This window comes from Oncorhynchus kisutch, linkage group LG2, assembly GCF_002021735.2.
Source record: "Oncorhynchus kisutch isolate 150728-3 linkage group LG2, Okis_V2, whole genome shotgun sequence".
In the NCBI taxonomy this organism is placed as follows: domain Eukaryota; kingdom Metazoa; phylum Chordata; class Actinopteri; order Salmoniformes; family Salmonidae; genus Oncorhynchus; species Oncorhynchus kisutch.
Genome location: NC_034175.2, coordinates 48,730,440 through 48,756,036, shown reverse-complemented (window position 1 = coordinate 48,756,036; position 25,597 = coordinate 48,730,440). Strand labels below are relative to the sequence as shown.

The 25,597-nt window shown below is 41.8% G+C and overlaps 2 protein-coding genes across 3 annotated transcripts; both read left to right on the top strand.

The window, feature by feature from the left end:
• The first annotated feature begins 774 nt into the window (after window positions 1-774).
• Window positions 775-23,149, top strand: LOC109904341 (putative methyltransferase DDB_G0268948). 2 transcript variants are annotated; one of them, XM_031796339.1, is made up of 8 exons: window positions 775-899; window positions 1,391-1,604; window positions 2,375-2,535; window positions 3,199-3,412; window positions 3,674-3,774; window positions 4,086-4,223; window positions 4,438-4,566; window positions 21,991-23,149. In XM_031796339.1, the coding sequence occupies exons 2-7, from the start codon at window positions 1,494-1,496 to the stop codon at window positions 4,526-4,528; spliced, it is 816 nt and encodes a 271-aa protein (XP_031652199.1). In that variant the 5' UTR covers window positions 775-899; window positions 1,391-1,493; the 3' UTR covers window positions 4,529-4,566; window positions 21,991-23,149. The 2 variants fall into 2 exon arrangements, with proteins under 2 accessions (XP_031652199.1, XP_031652196.1); XM_031796336.1 differs by lacking the exon at window positions 21,991-23,149 and having other exon boundaries at window positions 4,438-4,808.
• Window positions 15,610-23,149, top strand: LOC109867629 (putative methyltransferase DDB_G0268948). The gene is made up of 7 exons (XM_031796347.1): window positions 15,610-15,805; window positions 18,076-18,274; window positions 19,078-19,238; window positions 19,641-19,854; window positions 20,027-20,127; window positions 20,373-20,510; window positions 21,862-23,149. Exons 2-7 carry the CDS (start codon window positions 18,164-18,166, stop codon window positions 21,950-21,952), a joined length of 816 nt encoding a protein of 271 aa, XP_031652207.1. The 5' UTR covers window positions 15,610-15,805; window positions 18,076-18,163; the 3' UTR covers window positions 21,953-23,149.
• Window positions 23,150-25,597: the final 2,448 nt, after the last annotated feature.

Sequence of the window (25,597 nt, the reverse complement as noted above, 5' to 3'; positions counted from 1 at the left end):
ATTGCACTAAAATCTGAACTATCAAGGCATGGACACATAAAACTGAAAGTTACTGTAACTGTCACGACTTCCGCCGAAGTCGGTTCCTCTCCTTGTTCGGGCGGCATTCGGCGTTCGACGTCACCGGTCTTCTAGCCATCGCCGACCCACCTTTCATTTTTCCATTTGTTTCCCATGTCAGTGTGTGAAATAGTTTCTTGTAATGTGTTTGTGCACTCTGACTGGTTCGCAACGGGTTATTTTGCACCCATATCTTGTTGTTCTGGGTGCCGTTGGTTTTGCATATTAAACTGCTCCGGTTATTACCCAGTTCTGCTCTCCTGCGCCTGTCACCCCTGCAGCCAGTCAAGCACCACTTACAGTAGCTTCATGTTTTTTGTCAGCATTTATAATTATTTTCTTTATCTTACTGTACAAGTGTAATCTAATCTAATGTAATGAAAAATAATCGAACAAAAAATAAACATAAAAACAAAAAATAAACATAAAGGCTGCAAATAAATACAGTGCAGTTCCTTCCTATTTCTATGGACCGATATGTTGTCTTATATTGCAGGTTTGTCATCTCTATGTTCCACCATTCACTCCCTCTAGAAATGATTTAGTCATGCTTCTAGGGGGGGTTAAATCACTTGCTTATCATCACGTAATTACTGTCAATTTAAATGTAAACATCTCCAATGTTATACATGCTCTGGGTCAGCAAGGGTTTACAATAGGTTCAATATTCTGGACAGTCAAGGGTTAACACTGAGGCCCCAGCATGCATATGGCTATTTGGACAATCTGGGCACACTTCCGGTAATACTGTGAGAGGGACCTGGCAACATTGCTTACGTGAAATTTTCAGCTGAGAGAGAAACACATATGGCTTTACAAGCTACATTGCATTTTGGAAGGTGATTTTGTTATATTTGACATTACAATTGAATAGGACTTCATTGCAAACTTTCAGAAGACTATTTAAACATTTCTGTACTTGTTCTTGTTTTTTGTTATTGTTCAGGAAACTGTTCTGTTCGATAACCTAATCCCTGCATCATGGGATCCAGTCTAGTTTCACAACTTTTGTCTTAAATGCACAATCTAACTGAATGCGGTACCTGGATAAGACATACTGTAAGACACTATGACATGTTTTAAACTACTAGTCTATCTATGGGCATGTCATTATCATGGCCCTTATCGGACGTTATCGTTCCACACATCACAGACAAATCAACGTTTTGCAATTTGTCAGAGTCGACAAGTTATTTTATCTTAGCAGCCCAGGTGTCACAGAATCTCTTTAAACCTCTCCTCTATGTGACTGAGTGACTACTACCAGTAGCCTCCTCTGTCCTACTCCTTATGTACAGTATCTCTCCTCCTTCCATGTAATGATTGACAGATCCTAGTGAAGGAGCAGATCAGTCTCTGTGTCTGTGTCGCTGCTGAGTCACTGCAAGCTGGAAGGAGCACTAGGCTAGCGGAGCAGACGACAGCAGAGCACCATGACCTACCGGCTGTTTGAGGAGAAACACCATGCCTCCATCTACCAGAGGTACCGCTTTGTACCCCCAGAGGAGACCAGAGACATCATCCTGCATTACCTGGAAAGGAAGGTGAGACCAGAGTTTAATATAATACCAACCCATTCAAGGGTTTTTCTTTATTTTTAATATTTTCTACATTGTAGAATAATAGTGAAAACATCAAAACTATGAAATAACACATATGGAATCATGTAGTAACCAAAAAAGTGTTAAACAAATCAATATATGTTTTATATATCTGAGATTCTTCAAAGTTGCCACCCTTTGCCTTGATGGCAGCTTTGCACATTCTTGGCATTCTCTCAACCAGCTTCATGAGGTAGTCACTTGGAATGCATTTACATTAACAGGTGTTACTAGTTAAAAGTTAATTTGTAAAATGTGTTTCCTTCTTAATGTGTTTGAACAAATCGGTTGTGTTGTGACAAGGTAGGGGTGGTATACAGAAGATAGCCCATTTGCACTCCATATGTGGGAACTACTTCAAGACTGTTGGAAAAGCATTCCAGGTGAAGCTGGATGAGAGAATGCCAAGAGTGAGCAAAGCTGTCATCAAGGCGAAAGGTGGCAACTTTGAAGAATATCAAATATATTTTGATGTATTTAACCATTTTTTGGTTACATATGTGTTATTTCAGAGTTTTGATGTCTTCACTAATATTCTACAATGTAGAAAAGAGTCAAAATAAAGAAAAACCCTTGAATGAGTTAGTGTGTCCAAACTTTTAACTGGTACTGTATATTATCTGTATTGAACATCACATTTACACTATCACTAGCTATCACTCTCCTTTAGTGAAGGCTAGATATATAGTGTCTCACTGGTCCCCTCTCTTCAGAATGTCCAGCCTCATGCCCTAGCTGTGGACCTGGGCTGTGGGACGGGGCAGAACTCACGCCTGCTGGCCCCACACTTCCAGGAGGTGGTGGGCATTGACATCAGCGAGTGCCAACTGGAGGAGGCCAGGGCAGTGGCAGGGTTTAACAACATCACCTACAGGTTTTTGAATGTGTCTATGTGTGTGTTTAACCTTGCTATCCTTTTGAGGTCCAAAATTCCTCACAAGGATAGTAAAACAAGAAAAATGTGATAAGTGGGGACATTTTTCCGTTCCTCATACATTAAGAAAAACTGCTATTTTAGAGTTTGGTTAGGGTTTAGGGATTAAGAGTGTTTATTTTTGTATTGGTCTCAAACCTTGGGTTGCACGGGCCTATTGCACCTATGACCAGTCTGGAGAAAGTGGGAGGACATGAGAGGCCGAGAGCTCTGAGGGGTCACCCACAACAATTCAAAAGCAGGAGGAAGACAATCATAAAACACAACCTGGGAGTAAAAGGTTTAACCTTAAACCAAATCTCATATAAAATTAGGGTTAGGGTTAGGAGTTAGGGTAAGGTTTAGTTAGGGGTTAGGGTTAAGGGTTAGGGTTAGATTTAGGGTTAGGGTTTAGGGATAATAGGATTTTGAATGGGAGAAAATGTAAAACCAACGTGTATTTTGTTTAAAAAGAAACAGTGATGACAATCTGCAGAGACGGTCAATTACACTCAGCACAAAGGTCAGCAGTAGCTTCCCACTTTCAATAGGCCCCTAGTTAATATGTTAGTTTATGTAGAAATCCTCAATGTTTGGTGCTGTGTCTTAATACTTACTATACAGGAAAGGGACAGCTGAGGAGCTGCCGTTTCCGGATGCTTCTGTGGACCTACTGACTGCAGCCTCAGCAGCCCATTGGTTTGACCAGCAGCGGTTCCTCTTGGAGGCAGGCCGGGTCCTGAAGCCTTGTGGCTGCATGGCTCTGCTTGGCTTTGCTGATAACTTCAGACTCCATTATGGCTCATGTGGGGACAGACTCACTGACATCTGTGATGAGGTGAAAACCAATGCTACTTAATTGGTTTAGTGTGTCATATGTTTATTTTCATTGGGTACTAAGTACAATTGTTGTTTTCATGTACAGTATGCTTACAACATTTTTGTTTGCTGCCATATTGAGACATTTCTCTTGTGATTTAAAAAAAAAAGTCCATGGGCTCACCTGTATGATACAACAGACCCTCACAATTCTGTGTTTGATATAAGTACCAAGTTTCCTGACTGTTTCCTGAATGAGATTTGACTTTGCTATCCCCAGTTCAAGAAGGTGCTGTTACCATACACCAGCACACAGGTAGCAGTGGCCAACACCAAACTACAGGAGCTTTACACTGCTATCCCCTTCCCTGACAAAGAGAGGTAACTCATACAGCCTCTGAGAACCCAGTAGAACAGCCTGTTACACATTAAAACATTTCTCATGGTGTGACTTTGACCCTGTGTCTCAGAGTTTCTATTTGAGAATTAAATATATATATATACAGAAGTAATGTACTCACACCTAGTGACTCACAGGTGGTCAAAATCAAATGTTGTTCTCAATAAACTGCAGGAGTATTCAATATTATGACTTACTTGACATAAACCTCTTGGCCCCCCTGGGTAAATAGGGGATCCACTATGACTCTCCTCTCAATTCAACAGTGTATGTGTATCTGTTCTTCTTTCAGGATTGAGTGTATCCCACTGAAGCAGCACATCTCAGTGAGGAACATAGTGGGCTTCATGGAGTCCTTCTCCATGTACCAGGCCTTCCAGAGGGCCGAGCCTGATGCTGCCACCGCACTGCTGCAGAGAACACTCGACAGGTAACAACCCTGATCAATCAACGGATGAATGACTGAATAGATGGATGAATGGATTATGGGTGAATGAATGAACTAATGAGATTATTTAAAAAAATGATTGAACAAAAAAATGAAGAATGAAATGATTGAAAAAATACAAAATGTCATCCATGTCACTTTTATGGTCCATCCCACATGGAATTATTTAATAAAATATGTTGACGTCATATTGCAGGTTTCTGAAGGAGATGGGAGTCACATCACCAGACACACTCATGGAAGTGACGCTGGAGTATTTCTGTGTCCTGGCGTCTAAACCGGAGTGAACACTCTTTACACTGTGAATGTGTTTGTGTGTAGACAGATGTTTCTTAAGCTTGTGTTTAGGCTTGTGTGAATCATGTTCAAGCTGTTACTAGAAATGTTATTCTGTTCACATAAGATGTCATTGAAGTCCCTTTGGTTTTGTCTGCTCTTTTCTATTATACATTGTAATGTAGAGCAAACTATTCACCTTAGTCACATCATTATCAAAATGCTTGCCACATTTAGTATCTTCCTTGCCTGAGATTGACAATAAAATGTGTCTGTAGACACAATTGTAAATGTTGAATATTATTTAACTTCAGGGCCGTATCAAGTGTCTCAGAGTAATATTAGGGGTGTGGATTTTAGGATCGGTGTTGCCTTTTAGATCACAATGAAAAATATAACATGGACAACGGGGATCTGATCCTGGTCTGAGACACTTGATACTTAGGCTGCGTTTAGACAGGCAGACCAATTCTGATACCTTTTCACTCATTTGTCTTTTGAGCAATCAGATCAGATCTGAAAAAGACCTGATGTGAAAAGATCTGATGCGAAAACATCAGAATTGGGCTGCCTGTCTAAACGTAGCCACACTGCCCCAGATGTTCTTTAAAAAATATATATATATGCTGTATGCATGTGTTCAACCAAATTCACAACATCATGCAAACTTAGAGAAGACCTTTAATCGGTTCTTGGACCAGTCCTTCAGACATTGACTGTTTATGATTAACTCTTTCAATGATCTAGTGGTAGTGCAGCTCAGGATAAAGCCTGTTGTTGTTGATCTATGGCTCAGTGATCAGTTGGAATAAGGTTTTTATCTGAGTAAGGAGACTGAACTCCTCAGGCTTTTGTATTTTCCCACATCAATCACAACAAGGAAAGCATCTCATAGGAAAACAATTTTATGATCCTTCCCCCATCTCCATGGGACTTCTTATTGGTTCTGACACAGCACACAGCTCTCTTTGACCCCATGAGCCCAGCCTAATTCGCAAACACACATTCCCATGAAGCCGCTGCTCTGCCCCTTCCTCTCTCTATCTGGGGCCTGTCTCATACGAGCCTGGCCAAGCACCTAGTGGTTTCCCTGGAACTGGCCCTAGGAAGAAAGGGAATCTCCTGCGATGAATGAGGTAGTGTGTGTGTGATCACATTCCTAAATGTAGCTTCCACAACCCAGTGAGAAAGAGAGCTTGCATGAGTTTTAGTAAAATCCGTAAGAGAAACAGGTCTCTTTCTGGACTGGAGAATACCATTGTATTCCTGTGTTGTTTTCTCCTGTAGTATAGCTCAGTGGCATGGCATGGCCCATCATCTGTTTGAAGGTAAGGAGCATGCTGCCTCCTACTGGAAATACAGAGTCTCAGCTCATTGAAGAGGCCTTGTCCTTCGTGAAGAGAAGGTAGTAGTGACATATACCTGTTACACAGGATACAGACGGTTTGTTTTTCTTAAATCAAATATCATGGAATATGCTCAGATGATATGGTTATAGTCTTCTGTGGACATAAAATATAAACGCATCAAGTAAAGTGTTGGTCCCATGTTTCATGAACTGAAATAAAAGATCCCAGAAATCTTTGATACCCACAAAACGCCTATTTCTCTCAAGTCTTGTGCACAAATTAGTTTACATCTCTGTTAGTGAGCATTTCTCCTTTTCCAAAATAATCCATCCACCTGACCGGTGTGGCATAACAAGAAGCGGATTAAAGAGCATGGTCAGTACACAGGTGCACCTTGTGCTGGGGAAAATATAAATACTCTCTAAAATGTGCCATTTTGTCACACAACACAATGCCACAGATGTCTCAAGTTTTGAGGGAGTGTGCAATTGGCATGCTGACTGCAGTAATCTCCACCAGAGCTTTTGCCAGAGAATTGAATGTTCATTTCTAAACCATAAGCTGCCTCCAATGTCGTTTTAGAGAATTTTGCAGTACGTCCAACCGGCCTCACAATCGCAGACCATGTGTAACCACGCCAGCCCAGGACCTCCACATCTGGCTTCTTCACCTGCAGCCAACCGGACAGCTGATGAAACTGAGGAGTATTTCCGTCTGGAATAAAGCTATTTGTGGGGAAAATTCTATTTGGCTGGGTCTGGCTCCCAAGTGGGTGGGCCTCTGCCCTCCCAAGACCAGCCATGACTGCGCCCCTGCTCAGTCATGTGAAATCCATAGATTTGGGATGAGAAATCTATAGATTAGGGCCTAATTAAATTGACTGATTTCCTTATATGAACTGTAACTTAGTAAAATTGTTGCATGTTGCATTCATATTTTTGTTCAGTATAGTTACAATGGCAAATACTATTGCAATACATTACAGAATTATATCAATGCCTGTTTCGTTCCAGCTTTTTAATGTTTTTGCAGCAGAAAAAGATTGTAAGTATACTTTCTCCTGCCTTAAAATGTGTATATGTACTAATAATGTATCATACCTCTGTGTGATGGGGATGTGTCCTCTTTGACAGAGGGGCATGCAGCCCTTTGACCTGGCAGTAGATGTAGGCTGTGGGTCAGGGCACTGTGCTCTTTGCCTCCTCACTTCTCCTCGGTGTTGGGGACCGACGTGAGCCCTGCACAGCAGGAGGTGGCCCTGGAGCATGTAACCGCCAATAACATCTCTTACAGGTCAGAGTCACCGCCCCTAACATCTCTTACAGGTCAGAGTCACCGCCCCTAACATCTCCTACAGGTCAGAGTCACCGCCCCTAACATCTCTTACAGGTCAGAGTCACCGCCCCTAACATCTCTTACAGGTCAGAGTCACCGCCCCTAACATCTCCTACAGGTCAGAGCCAACCCCAGAGGGGAGAGGAGAAAGGTGGACTGGACTGGAGTGTCATGTTTTGTTTTGAGTAACACTAACGTGGACTCAAACTATCTTTACATTACAGTCATAGAATACAAAAGAGCAGAAACAGATCTGAGACTAGGCTAGTAAATATCTTTACAGATCTGAGACTAGGCTAGCAAATATCTTTACAGATCTGAGACTAGGCTAGCAAATAACTTCAGTATAGCCTGTATTATGTAGCCCTGATTTTTATGTCTCTCGTTTCTTTATAAACAGCGTCCGGCTGCTGATCATTGTGTCTCTCTTGTCTCTGTCTGTCAGAGAGTGTCCGGCTAAAGAGCTGCCCTTCGCAGCTCAGTGGACCTGGTGATGGCCATGACTGCCTGACCGGCCGCAGTTCCTCCAAGGAAGCCCATAGGATCCTGCATCCTAAAGGCGTCTCTATCCGCTCAACTGTACCATGTACATGGAGATCCATTATGGCGACTGCTACCACACACTCAACAGTCCTCAAGGAGGTCTGGACAACTCTAGAGAATTGAATAAAAGTATATTATCCATAAACAGTGGAAATGTACCATTCTAAACACTGTAGAAAACAAAACGCAATGCACATTTTTGATAGATTGGCGATGTACAGATTCTCAATGCATACAGTAGATTTGTTGTGTGTTTTTTCAACAGCATTTGTCTTTTTTTTTATGCTGCCCTCCTGCCCTATCGTAACCTCTGCCTGGGCCCCAACTCTGTGGCTCTCTACAAAAAGTCCTACAACTCCATCCCCTACACAGAGAAAGAGTGGTGAGGCCTGAGTACCATTGCATCCACTGTTATATCTGCCATTGTTGCTACTGTATTCCCATGTACAATAATTGTTGAATTGATTCACAATTCAATGCTAGCCTCGATTTCCAGGGTTCCTCCAGTAGCCGAGTGATTAAGAACAATTGGAAGGATTGCATTGCGAAACTAACTCATTGCTCATTTTGTGTTGAACAGTTGTGTCTAGGCAGGAGTGTGTTTGGATGAACAGCCAGGTCTCATAGACTAGACATAACATAGTAAGCCTACCCTTCCCCTAACCCTAACCTTAACCCTTTCAGCTAACCCTTCCCTAACCCTAGCCTAGCTAACGTTAGCCAGCTAGCAAATGTTAGCAACCTAGCAACCTAGCTAGAATTCGTAACATATCATACATTTTGCAAATTTGTAACTATTGTACGGTTTGTAAATTCGTAACATATAAAAGAAGTGTAATTTGTAACATATCATACGAAATGGGTGATTGACATCCACAAATTAATACATACCATATGAAACGGAACATATCTTACTAAATGGAGCTTCCCCAGATTCGTACAGAATCATATGAAATGTAAAGGCATCATTTAACGTTATATCTAACATCTCTCTCTGTCCTCTCCAGACTGTTGGCTGTGATGGAGGTGACCTCCCCAGAGACTGAGGTTGTGGTCGGAGTCAGGTATTTCTACCTGCTAGCCTGCAAGCCAGAGGACTAGCTACAGATGACTGAGACTATGATGTTTCCCCTGTGGAAACTTCAATATTTAGTTAGTGATGAACAATTAAGGAAGTTGTTAATGCTGTTGTCACGTCCTGACCATAGAGAGCTGTTTATTCTCTATGTTGGTTGGGGCGTGACAGTGACTACGGTGGGTTATCTAGGTGATTAATGATTTATGTTGGCCTGGTATGGTTCCCAATCAGAGGCAGCTGTTTATTGTTGTCTCTGATTGGGGATCATATTTAGGCAGCCATTTTCCCCATTGTGCTTTGTGGGATCTTGACTATGTATAGTTGCCTGTGAGCACTATTGTAGCGGCACGTTTTGTTCATTTATTGTTTTGCGGTTCACATAGAATAAAGATGTGGAGCCCAGATCACGCTGCGCTTTGGTCCAGTTATTATGACGATCTTGACAGGTGTACATTTATATTACTAAAGCTTGCCAATGAGTGGTATGTTATCTAATATAGTTTGTCATTCTGGCTCCAGTTTTACGTACTTCACAAGCAGACAAACACAGCCCGTGATATGAGATGTGTGTGTGTGTGTGTGGATAGCATAGGATCCCTCAGAGGAGTAATCTCGAGAGACCAAATGACCCAGTTTGTCACTGAGGCAGGAGGACATTGATTCCTTACATTGGGACTCAAAGCAGAGGGAATAGTATATACAGGGAAAAGTACCTAGCAAAGCACTTTCAGTCTCTAGAGGTTTTGCTTCATGGATACAAGTTTGTTTGTAAGCCTGCATGTGTGTATCTGTGTGTGTGGTAAGATGTAGAGAGAGTGGATGTCACAGGAGCTTGTCCTAACTGTATGGGCATAGCAGGGGACATCTGTAAAACAATCACAGAAGAAACAGTAAATAACATTGCCTTAGGAAAATATGCCTCTCCATACCCCTTGAGTCCATCACAATGTTTGGTAAAATATAGCCAACCAGAACATTCAATAGAAAGTGGGTTTCACTCCTGGAACAAAATAAGCAGCTTGCTGTGCCAGATTTCCACCCCCACAAATCATGGAAAGTGTGTGTGTCTGTGCGTGTGTATGTTTGTGTGTGATATAGGGCAGGGAACAGCGGGTTGTTTCTCATCCATACTTTCTCTGAATAAGTGGCCCAAACTGGGGCAAAAGAGGGATGTACTCCTATCCCTCAGTCCCACATCACTTCTGGAGCCACTGTCACACCAGGTGATCAGAGTGAGTCCAGACCAGGACCAGACCACAGGAGTAAAGAATGTATAGATACACCCTCAGTTCTGGGATATTTATTGTGTTCTGCATTAGCATCGAACAGCCCCCGTGATATGCAGCTGTTCAGGGAGGCTAGAAACCATTATACACAGGCAGTTAGAAAAGCCAAGGCTAGCTTTTTCAAGCAGAAATTTGCTTCCTGCAACACTAACTCAAAAAGGTTCTGGGACACTGTAAAGTCCATGGAGAATAAGAACACCTCCTCCCAGCTGCCCACTGCACTGAAGATAGGAAACACTGTCACCACTGATAAATCCACCATAATTGAGAATTTCAATAAGCATTTTTCGACGGCTGGCCATGCTTTCCACCTGGCTACTCCTACCCCGGTCAACAGCACTGCACCCCCCACAGTAACTCGCCCAAGCCTTCCCCATTTCTCCTTCTCCCAAATCCAGGCAGCTGATGTTCTGAAAGAGCTGCAAAATCTGGACCCCTACAAATCAGCCGGGCAAGATAATCTGGATCGACAATCTTTCTTTCTAAAATGATCTGCCGAAATTGTTGCCACCCCTATTACTAGCCTGTTCAACCTCTCTTTTGTGTCGTCTGAGATTCCCAAAGATTGGAAAGCAGCTGCGGTCATCCCCCTCTTCAAAGGGGGGGACACTCTAGACCCAAACTGCTACAGACCTATATCTATCCTACCCTGCCTTTCTAAGGTCTTTGAAAGCCAAGTCAACAAACAGATTACCGACCATTTCGAATCACACTATACCTTCTCTGATATGCAATCTGGTTTCAGAGCTGGTCATGGGTGCACCTCAGCCACGCTCAAGGTCCTAAACGATATCTTAACCGCCATCGATAAGAAACATTACTGTGCAGCTGTATTCATTGATCTGGCCAAGGCTTTCGACTCTGTCAATCACCACATCCTCATCGGCAGACTCGACAGCCTTGGTTTCTCAAATGATTGCCTCGCCTGGTTCACCAACTACTTCTCTGATAGAGTTCAGTGTGTCAAATCGGAGGGTCTGCTGTCCGGACCTCTGGCAGTCTCTATGGGGGTGCCACAGGGTTCAATTCTTGGACCGACTCTCTTCTCTGTATACATCAATGATGTCGCTCTTGCTGCTGGTGAGTCTCTGATCCACCTCTACGCAGATGACACTATTCTGTATACTTCCGGCCCTTCTTTGGACACTGTGTTAACAACCCTCCAGGCAAGCTTCAATGCCATACAACTCTCCTTCCGTGGCCTCCAATTGCTCTTAAATACAAGTAAAACTAAATGCATGCTCTTCAACCGATCGCTGACTGCACCTGCCCGCCTGTCCAACATCACTACTCTGGACGGCTCTGACTTAGAATACGTGGACAACTACAAATACCTAGGTGTCTGGTTAGACTGTAAACTCTCCTTCCAGACCCACATCAAACATCTCCAATCCAAAGTTAAATCTAGAATTGGCATCCTATTTCGCAACAAAGCATCCTTCACTCATGCTACCAATCCTCGACTTCGGCCATGTCATTTACAAAATAGCCTCCAATACCCTACTCAACAAATTGGATGTAGTCTATCACAGTGCCATCTGTTTTGTCACCAAAGCCCCATATACTACCCACCATTGCGACCTGTACACTCTCGTTGGCTGGCCCTCGCTTCATACTCGTCGCCAAACCCACTGGCTCCATGTCATCTACAAGACCCTGCTAGGTAAAGTCCCCCCTTATCTCAGCTCGCTGGTCACCATAGCATCTCCCACCTGTAGCACACGCTCCAGCAGGTATATCTCTCTAGTCACCCCCAAAACCAATTCTTTCTTTGGCCGCCTCTCCTTCCAGTTCTCTGCTGCCAATGACTGGAATGAACTATGAAAATCTCTGAAATAGGAAACACTTATCTCCCTCACTAGCTTTAAGCACCAACTGTCAAAGCAGCTCACAGATTACTGCACCTGTACATAGCCCACCTATAATTTAGCACCAAACAACTACCTCTTTCCCTACTGGACTTATTTTATTTATTTATTTTGCTCCTTTGCACCCCATTATTTTTATTTCTACTTTCACATTCTTCCACTGCAAATCAACCATTCCAGTGTTTTACTTGCTATATTGTATTTACTTTGCCACCATGGCCTTTTTTTGCCTTTACCTCCCTTATCTCACCTCATTTGCTCACATCGTATATAGACTTGTTTATACTGTATTATTGACTATGTTTGTTTTACTCCATGTGTGTCGTTGTATGTGTCGAACTGCTTTGCTTTAACTTGGTCAGGTCGCAATTGTAAATGAGAACTTGTTCTCAACTTGCCTACCTGGTTAAATAAAGGTGAAATAAAGAAATAAAAATAAAAATTGTCATTGGGGCCTCAGTCTACAGAATAATGCTGACTCATAAGAACAAAAGTATAATAAATCTGACCCCTAGCCTGCTCTGTGGCTGTATATCGTGGAAGGGGATGGCCATTAATCAGACACTGACTTGTCGTGTTGTTTGAGAGAGAGAGCAGACCCTCATTGCACCAAGACGTATTTGGCTTTGTGAGAGGGCCAATTGGCTAGTAGCTCTATCATGGAACTGATGATGACATAGAGGGGAAAGCATTGACATCTCATTCAATGTTGGTGAAAATATGACGCATTTAAGAAAATAGATTGAAATGTATTTTTATGTGTTGTTCACAGCAGCAGATTTCAACAAACCAAAAGTATGAGTTCCTCACTTCAGCAATGACTGAAATGCCTGAATACTGCTGAAAACCCCATAGATGCTTAAATGTTCATATGCCAGATATGGAAAAATAGGGATTTTAGTGATAAGAAGTAATAAGTTATTTCAGATACTGCCCAGAGGCCCTTCTTATCATTATTCCCAAAACTAATACTAAGGGTGGCAGCCTTGCTGAAGAAATAATCCCTTTGGAAAGGGTGGGTAGCCGAAGACCATTGTGTCATTGTTGGAATGAGCGGTTCAGGATTGAGGGATTCTCTGCTGCAGATGTACTATGATATGAAATGCAAAGAGGAACTGGCTGGCCAGCCTCCTGATAACATCTTTCCAATTATAACAGCACTTCTCTCCAACATCTTCGTCTGATTCCAACAAGTGGCAAAAACAACATAGAAAAGCAGTGCTGGCTCGCAGAACTTTTTATTTGAGGTTTATTTGGATTGTGGATTGCTCCTATTCTCTCATGCTCATAATTTCTGAGTTTTTATTTAGCTCTGCTGCCTGTAACATTGGGTAAAACAGAAAAGTTATGACTTGGCATTAACAGACAGTGAAGCCCCATTCATGAGACACCAAATGCTGGCCTTGACAGTCAGAGCAAGAGGGCACTGTTGCTTGGGAATCAGAAGGCTAATTGGTACAGAAACCCGAACACTCCATGTCTTGTGTCAGTGTGTGTGAATATAGTAGGCTTATGAAGCATTGTGAGGATTGGGTCATTTCTAGTGTGTAGAAGTTAGCTGAGGCTGTAAGCTTTTGAGGAGAAACACGTTTTTTTTCTAATAACAAAAAGTATGTTGTCTCTTTGGTTTGGCTTTTGATTTAGTCTAATAGGAACTTTTACATGGTATGTAACTAGAAACCATCATTTCCAAAACAGTTCTTAGGGCGATTTCACGTAACTGAACATAATAATGTGTTACTTATTTTGACCAACTGTGTTGCCTATTTTCTTTGCTTTGTCTAGCAGAACTAATGTTTTCATGTGATATTTGGCCGGACAACAGTAACAAACGGAACAATCTCTCACCTCCTATAACGACACTGGCAGTAGAGTTGTTACAGCTGGCTTTACAAGTGGGATGCACTGTTGAGCGCTACATCCCAAGGGGTTTATGATTGTACGGAGATTGTGACAGCTGGTTAAATGGCATCTCTTGACAAGGCAAGAACAAGATGTCAGAAGAAGTGCAGTATTATCATAAGGAGAATTATACTTGGAATACAGAGGAGGAATGGAGGCAAGAGTGGCAGAGGAGGTCTAAGAGAGAGAGGGAGGGTGAAGTATCGAAGGTGGCAGGTGTGAAGTTCTCAGAGCCCGAGGCTTGCACTGAGGGTCAGGATAAAGATGAGTCTGTGACAGTAGGTGAAGTTGCGGAAAAAGTGTACCGTTGCCTTTTGGCTGATCCATGTGTGGTTTCAGGGTGGGTGAAAACAGAGTTGGGTGCTGTGGAATCAGTATAGGTAACCAGAAGTGGTCTTGTAATAATTGTTTGTGTTTCTGCTGGTCAGAGGGAGCAGGCGCTCCGTGTTAAACAAATGGGGGCAAGAGATGTGAATTGTTTTGCTCTCAAGAAAAGGGTGCCATTGAAAGGTGTGATTACTGGGTAGAAGTAAATGTGAAAGCTGACCAACTGAAGGGGAAGATTCCCGGTGTTTGTGATGTTTGGTGCAACGCAGAAAGGGTGGCATGAGTGGAGAAACAGAATAGTCATTGTCTGTTCTTTTGAGTTTTAATGTTGAGTCTTTGCCCGACAAAGTGATATTGGGATATATCAATTATCCTGTACAAGCTTTTGTGCTGAATACATTACGTTGTTACAGGTGTCAAGCTTATGGGCATGTGGCAGCAGTGTAGGAGGGAGGTTCCTAGGTGTGAGAAGAGTGCAGAAGGGCATGAGACAAAAGAATGTGTAGCATTGGGAAAAGTAGTGGTATTTGTTAATTGTAGGGGTGCCCATGGTGCTGGGTATCAGAAATGTCCTGTGCGAGAGAGGCAGGTTGAGGTTTCCAGGGTTAGTAGTGCAGAAATTGTCATATGCTGAGGCAGTGAAGAAAGTAGAGGAAGATGGGTCAAGGGATCCTGAGAGGAATGGTGTGAGTAGGGAAAGGGGGATACCTAGTCAGTTGTTCAACTGAATGCCTTCAAATGAAATGTGTCTTCCGCATTTAACCCAACCCCTCTGAATCAGAAAGGTGTGAGGCGCTGCCTTAATTGACATCCACGTCTTCGGTGCCCGGGGAACAGTGGGTTAACTGCCTTGCTCAGGGGCAGAAAGACAGATTTTTACCATGTCAGCTTGGGGATTCGATCCAGCAACCTTTACCAGTACTGAGGGATAAACCAACAAGTGATATACGTTTGACATTTATAGCAATGGTTATCAACTGTACTGCAGGGATGGACCGTAAAGTCGCAGAAAATAGAGGTTGTGGCGGTTGACATCAGAAGAGTTACGCAGGGGTGGGCAATTTCAGTCCTCGAGGGCCTGATGGGTGTCACAGTTTTGCCCCAGCCCAAGCTAACACACCTGACTCCAATACTCACCTAATCATGATCTTCAGTTTAGAATGCAATTTGATTAATCAGCTGTGTTTGCTAAGGATGGAGAACAAGTGTGACACCAATCAGGCCCTGGAAGACTGGAGTTGCCTGACAGGGGTGTGTCCTTTCAGGCTGTTGGCTTGAAGTAGGACTAAATAGTGGAGTATGGTATTTTTTGTGAGTGTAGCGTTAGATGGTAGGGTGTATGTTGTATTTTTTTTTTTTTAAGAAACGTATGAGCGTTATACTCCAGTCTAGTAGGTGGCGGTAATGCAACATTTGTTGGATGCCAATCGCCGTTAAACCTCATCGAATAAGAAGCTGTTTGGCAGCTTTTTTACGTTTCAATATTAACATTTGCCTTTATATTCGTGAGGTTGTTTGGCGACTGAAGTTTACTTCCAGAGGCTTGCTTCCGAGTGTCGTTGATTAGGGTGTGGACAGAGCGCTTTCTGTGAGACCGCAGGTAAACAACCGTGCAGACATTAACTAGCTTATGTGGTTTTTATGTCGCATAACTAACCACATCAACGTGAAGTATTTTCTAGCTATGTAACTAGCAATTGTTTTCGCTATCTGTTGCAAGTCTCCCTATCCTTGCCACGCTCTACTGTAACTACGTCCACATAACTGAGCGTGTATTCGTAAATTCAATCTGGAGTGCCAGAGTGCGCTCTTGACGTTCTAATTTTCAGAATGTTGTCGGTTTGTGAATTCAGAGCATTTCGCTCTCTGTGTTCAGAGCGCACACTGGACGCTCTGGCCGAGGAGTAGTGTTGATCTGAGCGTTCTGCCCAAACGCAGTCAAGTACCCAAGCTAACTGGCTAGCTTTCTAGCTAACGTTAGACACACGAGAGAACACCTCTGACCATTTTACTTGCCCTAACACAGCTGGTTAGGCTGTTTTCATGTTATCCAGAGCATTAGTTACTGTGCTGCTGGCAACAATTTAATGACGCCCTTTCACCGAGGTTTACTGACACCGGCCATATTCAAGGGGTGTTGAGCTTTCGTAAATGTGTCAGTTATGTCTGAATGTGAGACAATATATCCGCAGGAAAGTATAATGAAATCAACTTTTCAATGTGTTGGTAGTGTAAGATTTGTCATCTGAAGGATGTGCAGAACCATGTAAACACGTGCACCATCTCGGCAAATGTCCATGCATGACTTACATGTATTTTCATTGTTTGCATTATTCAGGAACTACCAGGGGTTTGAAAATGATTTAATTATACTTTCGTGTGGATGTATTGTCTCGCATTCCTACCTGCAAAAAGACCAACCAGTCCTGGCAATGTTTGTGGTGAAATTTTCAGATGAGAGTTTTACAAGCTGCATTAAAATTATGTAAGGTGATTTTGTTATTTGACATTACAATTGTGTATAACTTCATTGCAGACTTTCAGGAGACTAATTAAATGTCTGCACTTGTTCTTCTGTTTTGCTATTGTTTAGAAAATGTTCTGTTCATTAACCTAATCGCTGCATCATAGTACCCAGTCTAGTTTCACAATTTGTCTTAATGCATAATCTACACTGAACAAAAATGTAAACAACATGTAAAGTGTTGGTTTAATGAGCTGAAATAAAAGATGCCAGACATTTTCCGAATGCATACACTTGATTGCATCCATGTCGGTGAGCATGTCTCCTTTGCCAAGATTATCCATCCACTTGCCAGGTGTGACATCAAGTAGCTGAATAAATAGCATGATCATTACACAGGTGCACCTTGTGCTGGTGACAAAATGTGCAGCTTTGTCACAACACAATGCCACATATGTCTCATGTTTTGAGGGACATGCTGACTACAGGAATTTCCACCAGGGCTGTTGCTAGATACTTTAATGTTTATCTTACATAATCCTCCAACATCGTTTTAGAGAATTTGGCTGTACAACCGCAAACCACGTGTGTGTGTGGCGAGTGGTTTACTGATGTCAACCTTGTGAACAGAGTTCCACATGGTGGTGAGGGTATGGGCAGGCATAAGCTACGGACAACGAACACATTTGCATTTTATCAATGACAAATTGAATGCACAGAGATACCATGAGATCCAGAGGCCCATTGTCGTACCATTCAGCCGCCACCATCGCCTCATGTTCCAGCATTATAATGTACGGCTCCATGTGTTGCAAGGATCAGTAGACAATTCCTAGAAGCTGAAAATGTCCCAATTCTTCCATTGCCTGCATACTCACCAGACATGTTCCCCATTGAGCATGTTTGGGATGCTCTGAATTGATGTGTACGACAGCGTGTTCCAGTTCCCACCAATATCCAGCAATTTCGCACAGCCGTTAGCGTGAGACAGCATCCCACGATCAACAGCCTTATCAACTCTATGAGAAGATGTCACCCTGCATGAGACATGGTCGTCACACCAGATACTGACTGGATTTCTGATCCACGCCCATACCTTTTGTAAGATACCTGTGACCAACGGATCCATATCTGTATTCCCAATCATGTGAAATTCATATATTCGGGTGTAATAAATGTATTTCAATTGACTGATTTCTTTTTGAACTGTAACTCAGTAAAATCTTTGAAATTGTTGCACACATCACACACACATCAGTGTTTTGCAATTTGTCAAGAGGTGACAAGGTATTTGATCTTAGCAGCCCAGGTGTTGCTTTAAACCTCTCTATGTGACTGAGTGACTACTACCAGTAGCCTCCTCTGTCCTACTCATGTGTATCCTCTTTTCATGTAATGATTAAAAGGTCCTAAGTGAAGGAGTAGGTCTATCTGCTGAGTCACTGCAAGCAGGAAAGAGCACTAGGCTAGCGGAGCAGCTTACCGCAGAGCACCATGACCTACCGGCTGTTTGAGGAGAAACACCATGCCTCCATCTACCAGAGGTACCGCTTTGTACCCCCAGAGGAGATTAGAGACATCATCCTGCATTACCTGGAAAGGAAGGTGAGCCAAGCAAAGATAATATTACTGTTATAGACTATGTCTTTTACATGACGTTAGACTTGTACAGTTGACAAATCTTAGGTTGTCTAAGATAAGTCTTTGGTGTAATGCTTCCACACAGTGTCTGAGGGCATTTTTTTTACTTTCATTTCTATTGCATAATATTTCAGGATTATGACATTTTAAATCAGATATAAACATTATCTCAACCGTTTCCTGTTTCTAAATGCTTTTGAGTATTGCAACAATAGGTCACTAAACACTGTCATCCATTATCTTATGTTTTTACCGTAAGCTTGAAATACCTATTTAGCAAAGACCAGAGTGTTTATATATAATAACACACACACTACCGTTCACAAGTTTGGGGTCACTTAGAAGTTTCCTTGTTTTAGAAAGCAAAGCAATTTATTGGGTCATTTTAAAATAACTTCAAATTGATCAGAAATACAGTGTAGACATAGTTAATGTTGTAAATTACTAATGTAGCTGGAAACGGCAGAATTTAAGGGAATATCTAGAAAACCCTTTAGCTGTGCTAACATAATTGCAAAAGGTTTTCTAATGATCAATTAGCCTTTTTAAAATTATAAACTCGGATTATCTAACTCAATGTGCCATTGGAACACAGGAGTGATGGTTGTGTTTTTCTTTCAAAAACAAGGACATTTCTAAGTGACCCCAAACTTTTAACTGGTACTGTATATTATCTGTATTGAACATCACATTTACACTATCACTAGCTATCACTCTCCTTTAGTGAAGGCTAGATATATAGTGTCTCACTGGTCCCCTCTCTTCAGAAAGTCCAGCCTCATGCCCTAGCTGTGGACCTGGGCTGTGGGACGGGGCAGAACTCACGCCTGATGGCCCCACACTTTCAGGAAGTGGTGGGCATCGACATCAGCGAATGCCAACTGGAGGAGGCCAGGGCAGTGGCAGGATTCAACAACATCACCTACAGGTTTTTGAATGTGTCTATGTGTGTGTTTAACCTTGCTATCCGTTTGAGGTCCAAAAGTCCTCACAAGGATAGTAAAACAAGGAAAATGTGACAAGTGGGGACATTTTGCCATTCCCCATACATTAAGAAAAACTGCTATTTTAGAGTTTGGTTAGGGTTATTTAGGGTTTAGGGATAATATGATTTTGAATGGGAATAAATGTTTTGGTCCACACTTGGCTCGTAAAACCAACATGTATGTTGTTTAAAAAGAAACAGTGATGACAATCTGCAGAGACGGTCAATTACACTCAGCACAAAGGTCAGCAGTAGCTTCCCACTTTCAATAGGCCCCTAGTTAATATGTTAGTTTATGTAGAAATCCTCAATGTTTGGTGCTGTGTCTTAATACTTACTATACAGGAAAGGGACAGCTGAGGAGCTGCCGTTTCCGGATGCTTCTGTGGACCTACTGACTGCAGCCTCAGCGGCCCATTGGTTTGACCAGCAGCGGTTCCTCTTGGAGGCAGGCCGGGTCCTGAAGCCTTGTGGCTGCATGGCTCTGCTTGGCTTTGCTGATAACTTCAGACTCCATTACGGCTCATGTGGGGACAGACTCACTGACATCTGTGATGAGGTGAAAAACACAGAACTAGAATGACATTCTATTTTTATGGTGACAAACCAATGCCACTTAATCTGTTTAGTGTGTCATGTTTATTACTAGGTACAATAGTTTTTATCATCTACAGTATGCTTACAAAATGTTTGTTAGTTTCCTGACTGAGATTTGACTTTGCTATCCCCAGTTCAAGAAGGTGCTGTTACCATACACCAGCACACAGGTAGCCGTGTCCAACACCAAACTAAAGGAGCTTTACACTGCTATCCCCTTCCCTGACAAAGAGAGGTAACTCATACAGCCTCTGAGAACCCAGTATAACAGCCTGTTATATATATATATATATACACATACATACACAGAAGTAATGTACTCACATCTAGTGACTCTCAGGTGGTCAAAATCAAATGTTGTACTCAATAAACTGCAGGAGTATTCAATATTATGACCTCTTGGCCCCCCTGGGTAAATAGGGGATCCACTATGACTCTCCTCTCAATTCAACAGTGTGTGTGTATCTGTTCTTCTTTCAGGATTGAGTGTATCCCACTGAAGCAGCACATCTCAGTGAGGAACATAGTGGGCTTCATGGAGTCCTTCTCCACGTACCAGGCCTTCCAGAGGGCCGAGCCTGATGCTGCCACCACACTGCTGCAGAGAACACTCGACAGGTAACAACCCTGATCAATCAACGGATGAATGAATGACTGAATGGATGAATGAACCAATTACTGAATGGATGAACTAATTAGCTAATTAACAAATTAACCTGGTGGAGTCGATTAATAAACCGGTGTGTCAGTCTAAGTTGCATAACAAAAAAAATCCCCATCAAAATCTGTCAGTTTACGCTAGAGATACGCATCCGCAAGTGTCACACTTCTGCATCTGCAGTGAAAGGTGACAGAGCTAGAGCCGTGTTTGTCATACCATGAGACATCCCGAAAATCATCTGTAGCGTCCGAACAGTTTGACCTACAAACTATTGACCATTGTATGTATAGACTCTCATGAACACGATGGTGTTCTCTTCTTTGCTCTACGACCCCCACAAGTGCCAGGAGTCTCGTCTGAAGTCAGTACCGTCGAAGTGCTAAATTCTGTTTGGTAACGTCCGGACCGTTTGGGCTACAATCTAATGGACGCCCACAAGTGTCACGGGACTGGTCTGAAGGTAACCAGTACCGGTTTAAAAAACGGATGGAAGTGTGCAGGTAGTTTTGTGCCTATCCCAAAAAAGGGGTTAAATATAAGGGGTTAAATTTGTGCCTATCCCAAAAAAGGGGTTAAATATGTGTAAAAAATATATATATTTCCAGAGTTTTTTAATATATATTATATTATTATATTATTATTCTGTTTTTTGTATTTTACACACTTTTCCCGTCTCATCGCTGCAACTCCCCAATGGGCTCAGGAGGCGAAGGTCGGGTCACACGTCCTCTGCAACATGACCCGCCAAACCGCATTTCCTTAAAATCTCCCGCTTAAACCGGAAGCCAGAAGCACCAATGTGTTGGTGGAAACACTGTTCAACTGATGACCGAGATCCGGGAGGCCGCCTCCAGCCTTAGACCGATGTGCCACTCGGGAGGCCCCATACCTGAGTTTTATTTATTTATATCTCCTAGATTTAGGAAAGACACTTCAAAACCTTGTTTCTTCTGATACATTTTTTGACAGTCCTTTTAGCCATTTATGAATGTGTTATTCAATGCATTTCTATCGGTTTTAGTCATTTTCCAAAATAAATACTTTAAAAAATAATATATATATATATATATATATATTATACCTAAAGGGGTCCTAAAATTCTCAATGAAATAGCTAAATGATCCATAGGTATGACCAATCTAAAACAATTCCATCTGTCAGTCTTAGACTAAAGATTAAATGAACAAAAAAAATGTGTGAGGAAATGAACAAATAATCAAAAGAATTAATTGTATTTACTTGTATGCCACTTTTATGGTCCATCCCACATGGAATTATTTGATCAAATATATTGACGTCATATTGCAGGTTTCTGAAGGAGATGGGAGTCACATCACCAGACACACTCATGGAAGTGACGCTGGAGTATTTCTGTGTCCTGGCGTCTAAACCGGAGTGAACACTCTTTACACTGTGAATGTGTTTGTGTGTAGACAGATGTTTCTTAAGCTCGTGTCAATCATGTTTAAGCTGTTGTTAAGTAGTATTCTGTTCACATAAGATGTCATTGAAGTCCCTTTGGTTTTGTCCATTCTTTTATACATTGTAATGTAGAGCAAACTATTAGCCTTAGTCACATCATTATCAAAATGCTTGCCACATTTAGTATCTTCCTTGGCTGAGATTGACAATAAAATGTCTGCAGACACAATCATAACTTTTGAATATTATTTAACTTCAGGGCTGTATCAAGTGTCTCAGAGTAATATTAGTGTGTGGATTTTAGGATCAGTTTTTCCTTTTAGATCACAATGAAAAATATAACATGGGCAAGGGGGTTTCTGATCCAAGATTAGCACTCCTAATCTGAGACAATTGATACTTACACAGCCCAATTCTGATTTTTTTCTTCTTCTCACTAATTGGTCTTTTGATCAGGTCTGAAAAAGATGTGGTTGTGATTGGTAAAAATATCAGAATTGGGCTGACTGTCTAAACGCAGCCATACGGCCGCAGATGTTTTGTTGGTTTCTTTTTAATATGCTGTATGCATGGGTTCAACCCAATTCATTACATTATGCCAACTGAAAGACCTTGGGTCGGTTCTTGGACCAGTCCTTCAGATATTGATTGTTTATAATGAACTATTTTAGTGAGCTAGTAGGAGTAGTGCAGCTCAGTACAAAGCCTATTGTTGTTGATCTATGGCTTAGTGATCAGTGGAATAGGGTTTTTATCTGAGTAAGGAAACTGAACTCATCAGGCTTTTGTATTTTCCCACATCAATCACAACAGAGAAAACACCCTTTGGGAAAACAAGGTTCTGATCCCTCCCTCTCCCATCTCCATGGGACTTCTTATTGGTTCTGACACACCACACAGCTCTCTTTGAACCCACGTAACCCAGGCTCCCTTCATAAACATCCTCATTAGCAAACAACCCACATTCCTTATGAAGCCGCTGCACCGCCCCTTTCTCTATCTCTCTCATATTAGCCTGGCCAAGCACCTAGTGGTTTCCCTGAACTGGCCCTGTGAGGTAAGGGAATCTCCTGATCACATTCCTTAATGTGGCCTCCACACCCCAGTGAGAAAGAGTTTTCCTGAATAAAAACAACTTATGAATAGCACGTCTATTTCTGGGTTGGAGAATACCTTTTGTATTCCTGTTGTTCTTTCCTGTAGTACAGCTCAGTGGCATGGCCAATCGTCTGTAAGGAGCATGAAGGTAAGGAGCATGCTGCCTCCTACTGGAAATAAAGAGTCTCCCTCGGCTCAATAAAGAGTTTGTGTCCTTCCTGGAGAAAAGGTAGGATCAGTTGTGTGTATTCATGGAAGCCAAGCTTCCCCCAAAAATGTACCTAGAAAAAAATCTAAATATAGAATAATGTATCTTTCGCCTCGGTTTCATAATTTTCCTTCAATTCGCTAGAGGCTGAATGAATCTCACAGAAGAAAGAATTGGAGCGGGCGAAACAGCGTCCCCTGTCTCTACGTGTGAATTGTCCTGGCTGAAGGAAAGGGAAGCGAGTTTGGAATTGTCGTATTTTTCAAATCGCATTGAGGGCATACGTCAATGACAGAAACAATTTGAATTGTTGCATCTCGTTGTGTTACTGTTCTTCAGTGTCTCGCTAGCTAGCTAAATGTGGGCCTTTCCAAAATTAGTTATGGATGTAGATAGGGATTTGGACTTGTGGTTATGATTTATAACGGCGATTCTGAACTAAACATGAATTCATACATTGTTGTACTACTGACCTGAGAGGATGGAAGTTCAATATGTAGCTCGGCGTAGAAGGCTAACGTTAACTAGCTAATGTTGCCCATTGATGGAAGATAGGCTAGCGAGCAAGCATTTAGCCAGGTAGCCTAGGACAACAAAAAACCTAAATATTGTATTGTATGACATAGTGATAGACCGTTTCGTCAACATGAGAGGTGGATTGCATTGGCGTTTCTCTACAAGTAGGGTGAGAACATGTTCTATTTGCACTCACACACATACAAATCAGAACCATGTAACCATATTCGGCTTACGTTGATTGGACCAAATAGTTTATGGTCTCTTTTAGTTGTCACTGTATTAAACTTGGCAGAGATTATTTGATGTTGAAATGGTGCTGGCATACAAGAGGCAGCTCATGTTTTCTTTGCGACTTTCGGTAACTGTGGTTCTAAATCAATAGTTGTTTAGTGGTCCCAAAATGTTTCCGCCGTTAACTTGCTTGACCATTCTTTGTGGACTTCACCTGACTGAGGTTGGTATCCGGTTTTGTGATAAAACAAAAAGGTGTAGTTGAATTTATTCTGCCACTGTTTTGTCTCCGCCTTTAGTTTTGTCTCCGCCTTTAGGCCACCAAGGTAAATGACAGTTTCAGGTTGGATATGCGACAGGTTGGATATTCGCCTATAGTTTTCCTTATGTCCACCAACAGCAGTTAGGGACCGTCAACATAGTGACAAATCACATTTTTCACATTTCAATATCTCTTTAACCATTACTCCAAACACTTTCAAAACTGGTTGTAGCTAACCCGATGGCATAGACACACATTGTACACCCTTTAGTTTGTCAATTTAAAAAACATTTTTGTTTTTTAATCTCACATGGTTTTACATTAATTTTTCAAAATGTTGAATTTCAATAGCTCCTTGGTCATCTGACCTAGTGACTTCCAACAAGGTTCAGAATGTCCACTCAGTGGGCCTACACATTGTTCACCCTTTAGTTTGTCCATTTTCATCTCACGTGGTTTTACTTGAATTTTTCAACATTTTACAATAGCTCCTTGGTCATGTGACCTAATGTCTGCTGACTACTCTTCTATATTGCACACTCTTGTTTGTGTACTGTAAAATCACGCGGTGTAACGTACATTTTTCATAATTTCAAATTTGCAATAGCTCCTTGGTCATGTCAATTACACACCTAAGAAGTGTGCAGTGGATATACACCCATATTGCATAACCTCTAGTCATGTATCTTCTATATTGTTGTACATTAATATTAGTTTGACAATTAGGGGGTTCAGTCCAGTGTTGTGTTTACCCTTTTTAATATTTATCTACAATAATTGGTAGTTCTAAGTACTTATTTTTAACAATAGGAGAGCGACAGATATCTCCTTTCGTCGTTAATATCAACCATAAAGGAAAAGGGCAAAGTACGAGAGTTATGCTATTAATTGTCCAAAGCAGGGATGGAGATTGAGCTAGTGAGGTAGGCTGGTCAATACATATACTGAACATGTAACCACAGTAATGGTGGCCAGTAAAACAATGAATAAAAATATAATATTGACAAATTAAACATTGTAGACCTTTAATCTTTTCCAACATGTCAACAGACACTTAACTTCAATTAAGTATGAAACATTTCACCGTGTTAACTTTCTCTTTATCCCTGGTTGATGCATGTCAGAGCCTCTTCAGTGTGGATGGGGTATAGCATACATTTTCAACAACAAAGACTGTACTTCCAGTTTGTGTTCTTTACTCTGTTGAACTCTTTTGTCTTCATTCCTAGTTACAGCACATGGAACCACCGTTGGCATGCAAAACAAAGTGTAACACGTTATAAATAATATCAATGCAGTATGAC